This window comes from Loa loa (genome assembly GCF_000183805.2).
Source record: "Loa loa unplaced genomic scaffold supercont3.906, whole genome shotgun sequence".
NCBI classification, from domain to species: Eukaryota; Metazoa; Nematoda; class Chromadorea; order Rhabditida; family Onchocercidae; genus Loa; species Loa loa.
In genome coordinates, this window is record NW_018109086.1 from 2,574 (window position 1) to 8,139 (window position 5,566).

The following is a 5,566-nucleotide window of genomic DNA, read 5'->3' on the forward strand; positions in this document are numbered from 1 at the left end:
AAATAAAAAAAAAAAAAAATCAGCAAATATTTAATTTCATTTTCAATTGTAAGAGAAGATAAAAATGCCAAAAAAAAAGCAAAACAAACAAAATGATAACATAAACAAATCGATAAACAAATGAATAAACTAATGAAAAAATAAATAAAATTGAAATGTTTAAAGAAAAAAAAAAAATTTTATATTATGCTAACCTTTTTGTATCATTATGTTGTTGTATAATTGAAGTTGAAAGTGTACTATTTCGTTTACTTTGATTAAGGCTACTTTCACGTGAAGTAGTTGTAGGAAGTGTTGGAAGGCCAAGAAGAGCCTGATCACCACTAACAGTAAGTTGTTGTTCAAGAGCTGATAGCTCACCTAATAAAGTATCCAATTCCCAATCACAACTTTCTGAAATTTATTTTCCTTTAAATATTTATTTCAAATTTTAACAAAAAATTAAATTAGGAAATTTATTCAAATTTCTAAGCAAAAATTATCATTTCCTATAAATTATAAAAAATTAAACAAAAATTTACAAATTATTGCAAATCATTTTGTATATAACATTAATGATTTAATCATATTTACTTATAATTTTTATTCTTTTCAACTCTTTATGATATTAACAATCATTAAACATTCCCTGCTTTACCTAATTTATTTTCAGTTAATTGGTATTTTATAAAACTTAAATAATTGTTGTTTAAGAAAAAGAAAGGAAGAATTTATGACTAATTATCAAATTACATTTGCGCATACTTTTTGGAAAGTAAAACTGTCAGTTCTATAAGAAAATGCTTTAATTAGCATGAATATTTGTTCAGGTACTCAAAACTTACCTTATTCAAAATAGAAATAAGAAAGAGGTTAAAAATAAAAATTCGATGACAATTTTGTGACAAAAATTTTGTCAACTATTTATTTTTAATATTTTGTTAAATCTATAAAAAGTAAATTTGAATGCAAAAAGCTAAAATTATGGATTAAATTGAAAAGCAAAAATGTTCAATGATTGCAAATTCCACAAGGGATTTAATTTAAATTTGAATTGTAAAATTTTGGAAAATTCAATAAAGTGATAAAGTAGTAAGCTAGAAATAAACAAGAAGAGAGAGAGAGAGAGAGAGAGGGAGAGAGTAACACTTCAACTGAATCAAGTTGAAATTTTCAGTGGATAATTTTCAGTGGAAAAATTAAACAATCATTCTTGATTACAAGATCTGTGTAAAGTTAACATCCCACTTATTACACAACTACTAATGATATGAAATTATTTTGGTGACATTTGTATTCGTAAGCTTTTAAATAACGAATTGAATTCATAATTTCTACACTAACTAATTTCTTGGCCAATTTTTGAGTGGCCAAGAAATTAAATTGTTAGATATCAATCCTAACTAGACTACTTATTTGCTACATTTATTTCTCATTTTTCAATTTATTTTAATACATTCAACGTTTATTGATATGAATGAAGAAATGAGCCAAATTTAATAAAATCATTAATAAATAAGGAATATTTTATTTAACAAAATATTTACTATTCATAATATTATATTCCTTATCTTTCTTATCTTTTACTGATAATTAACCATAAATTTATACATCATATACATACAGAGGAAAAAAGAGAGAGGGAGAGAGGGAGAGAGAGAGAGAGAAGAAAAAAAGAAGGGAAAAACTGACCTTGTACATTCGCCATGCTGTATCTGACGGTGTCCATCTGTGGTTTCGGTGGTATATGAGGGCGTTGACGTACCCGGATCACATCTCGAGCTCCACCTCCTTCATCTATTGCTAGATCTGCTGGTGCTGCTGCTGTATGTTGTAGAAATGCAATTGGTGTTGTTGATGGTTTTATTGAGGATGATGATGATGATGATGATGATGATGACCCAAGGATCTGTTGTGGTACTACTGCTACGGAACCCTGAAGTTGTTGTTGTGTTCGTGGTACTCCTTCTGCTAATTGATCATTTTGCTCTTTTGACTCCTTCATATTCCCAAATCTTTGATTTTCCATACTAAGTAAAAAAAAAAAAAAAAAGGAAAAAAAGTTTAAATAATTAATTTATGATTGTAATAATTTTCAATGCAGTTAATTAATTGATTGTAATAAAAATGTAACAAAAGAGGAAATTTTGTTTAAAATTTGAAAATTTGTCTTCTTAAATTTTAAATTCTTTTTTAAACGACAAATTTTTCCCTCTCAAAAAACATAAAAATAATAATAAAAATGAAACATTTGGATAATTTTAATAATAAAATTTGCAAATGATTAATTATAATATGCAAAAATGAAAAAAAAAAAATCCATAATAAGTGCAATGTAATTTTAAGCAATACGATAATAGCCCAAAATTATTATATACAAAATCTAATAACTGAATTAAATTTAGGAAAATATTTGCAAAAAATCCCTATCGTACAAATATCATTTGTTATATTAATTATAGAAGACTAATTAAAAGATAATTTTTAATTAAACTTTTTCAATAATTAATTTAATTATTTAAAACCGACAAATAAAGATGAAGTCACATTATAACAAGAACAACAATAATAGTATATATAAATTGTCAACAAAAATTTCCAATAGTTTTTAATTGAATTTAAATGTTTCTAACATTCTTATTGGTTAAATTGTTTTTTTTCCTTTCTCTCATTAACTTCATCTTTACTATTTACCGGTTTTAAGAGATGACATTTTGTTCGTAGAAATCAAATAGATACATTTTTTTTTTTTTTTTTTAAAAAAAGGAATAACTCTTTTTCTCTAATTAAATTAAATTTTTTTCAATTATTACACAAAACAAAAAGTTGTAATAATAGTTGAATGAATTAATGTTGAAAAAAAACAATACGACAATGAGAAGTTTAATTTTTGATTTATAACTTTCTTTCTCATTATTTCTTCTTCCTATTACCATTTCATTCTATCATATTTTTTCCTCTTTTTATTTTTGCTCTCTTTAAGTTTGAATGAACCTTCTTCGGTTTCTAATTTTTTGACATTTGAATAAACCTTCTCCGGTTTCCAATTTTTTAACATTTGAATAAACCTTCTTCGGTTTCCAATTTTTTAACATTTGAATAAACCTTCTTCGGTTTCCAATTTTTTAAATTCGAATAAACCTTCTTCGGTTTCTAATTTTTTAACATTTGAATAAACCTTCTCCGGTTTCCAATTTTTTAACATTTGAATAAACTTTCTCCGGTTTCCAATTTTTTTCTTTTTTTTTCTTTCAGGAAACGGAAAAAGGATAAAGTAATAGGAAAGAAGCAAAATGTTTACTATCTTTTTCCTCTTAAACGGAATAGTAATTATGAATGATAAAATTTAAAATTAATCTCATTTTACTATTTAATACGCAAAAGAAATATTTTAGCAAAATTGGCGGTCCATTTATTACTATCAATTAGTAAACTTTTTAACTCTTATGGTATTATCCTCTAAGAAGGATCTTCAAAAGTATAGCCGATACTTCAATTTCACTTCGAATTCTGCTTCATAGGTAACAGCTGACTCAGTGTCTAATTACTTTCTACGCTCATCTCGAAAATGGAAGGGTGACAAATGTCAGTTGTAGATGAAGATCAACTCCGCAAAGATCACATACATACTAACCAGCAACTGACCTTTATCTAGCATTCCAGGGATTGTCCATTATTTCAAACTTTCGTAAATTATCAAATTTTTTTTCTTGTTTTTCTTGGCTAAATCTCGACAGAGAACCATTGTAAGATAAAGTAAGAATAACTTTCCCATTTTACCTTCGCTTACCTGAATTCTTTCAATCTTCCAATAAAATAATTTTCACATATCTTATAATAGATATTGAAAAATATTTAAAATACAAGGACAAAAAAATTGGAAAAGCATGAAATCCTGTAAAATTCAGGTAAATTTAGTTGCCATTAATTAAATAATTAAGAATTATTTTTACTCCAAATGGTAAAATTTAAGGAATGATATGCGAGAATAAAAATTAAGCCTGGATTAGTTTTTAATCATGAAAATTATCAATGAAAAGGAAATAGTTGACAGTGCTCAAAAGACTTTTTTTCAAAGATCAAAATTCATGATCAATTTGAAGATTGATAAAAGCTAATCAAGATTGATAAGAAAGAAATTTATTTGAAAACTGTCCCGAAATTGTTTTTACATAAATATTCCAATACTTTCAACCATTTCATTTTAAACGATTGAAAGGAAATAGGAGAATGGTGTAACTGATTATTTGCTAAAAGAGCAGAACTCATCAATTAATCAATTAATTTAACTTTGATCAATTAATTTGCTCAATGAAACTGAAATAATTAATCATAAATATCACAAATTGATTACAAACTCATCAGATGAAAAATAAGAGATATGAATGATATCGAGAGTATCGAGAATTTTATCATATTCATTAAAGGTTAGAGTTAACGGAGAGTTACACTCTAATAATGCTGACATTTTCAACATAAAATGAACCTTACTATTTTGACAATCTGTCAACAGTGTCACATCATTAAAAGTGGCATAACTGAATAATTCCATCAAAGAAGATTTGATGACTGAAAAGGAATGTATTTTATGGGAGGAAGAAAAGAAAGATTCTCTCCTTTCAAAGTCAATTATTTTGCGCTTCAGCGCTCATTTCACACCTTAATATTCAACGAAAAGATTGAAAGAGACAATGTCACAAAAGGCTTTTTCAATGTCTTGTCATATATGAAGTATATTTACCTCAATGAATTTGCAATAAATGAAAAACATATAGTTGACCTTTGAACTTCGGGAAAATTTTTAAAGACAAAAAATGTATTTTATTAAGTAAATAATGCATGTTAAATAATTAATTAACTCATTAACACTTCAATTTATCCCATTCATATTTTAGCGATTCAATATGACGAAAAGTTCAATCAATCGATAAGCGGAAAATTTGCCATACGAAATGGACGAATGGACAAATGGACAATTAAAAAGTAAAATTGATCGATTACTGTACATTGATGTCCTTTTTCTGTACGAATATTTCCTTTTCACAATTTTGCTGCAATTTTTCAAAAGTATAACTGATTTGAAAAATGACATTTAAAGGGAAAAGAAAAAAAGGCAATAGACGACATTTCGAAAGGAAAGATTATGACAAATATTAGGGAATAAAATTAATTTCAAAAATGTTTAGTCATATTTTTATTAGTTGTTAGAGAGAAAAAGAAATAATATGTTGCTTAGGGAGAGGAAAGAATTGAATAAATTTTAATTATTATTATGAAAGTAATTAAAGTTAAAGAATTAATGAGAGAGATATACACAGTACAATAGTAGTTTCTGTTAGTTTTTATATTAAACCTAAATGATTCCGGAATAACCGGATTATTCCATAAACGGAAAATGGTATATTCCGGTTTTTTTTTTCTGTTTATTGCAATTTGAATGAAATAAAATTGAACAAAATGACCATGCACTTCATTGTTTGTTTTTTATTTAAATCATAAAAAAATGGTCAATAATTGTTGAAGGAACGAAAAAGAGTAAATTCAATTTTTAGCTTTTCTCTCTCTCTCTCTCTCTCCTCCTCTCTCT

At 25.9% G+C, this 5,566-nt stretch overlaps 1 protein-coding gene across 1 annotated transcript; it reads right to left on the minus strand.

Annotated features, from left to right (window-relative positions):
* Window positions 1-184: 184 nt before the first annotated feature.
* LOAG_12174 (hypothetical protein) lies at window positions 185-2,008 on the minus strand (the record flags this gene model as incomplete). Its single annotated transcript, XM_003147688.1, has 2 exons — window positions 185-393; window positions 1,672-2,008. The coding sequence occupies 2 exons, from the start codon at window positions 2,006-2,008 to the stop codon at window positions 185-187; spliced, it is 546 nt and encodes a 181-aa protein (XP_003147736.1).
* Between the last annotated feature and the right edge of the window lie 3,558 nt (window positions 2,009-5,566).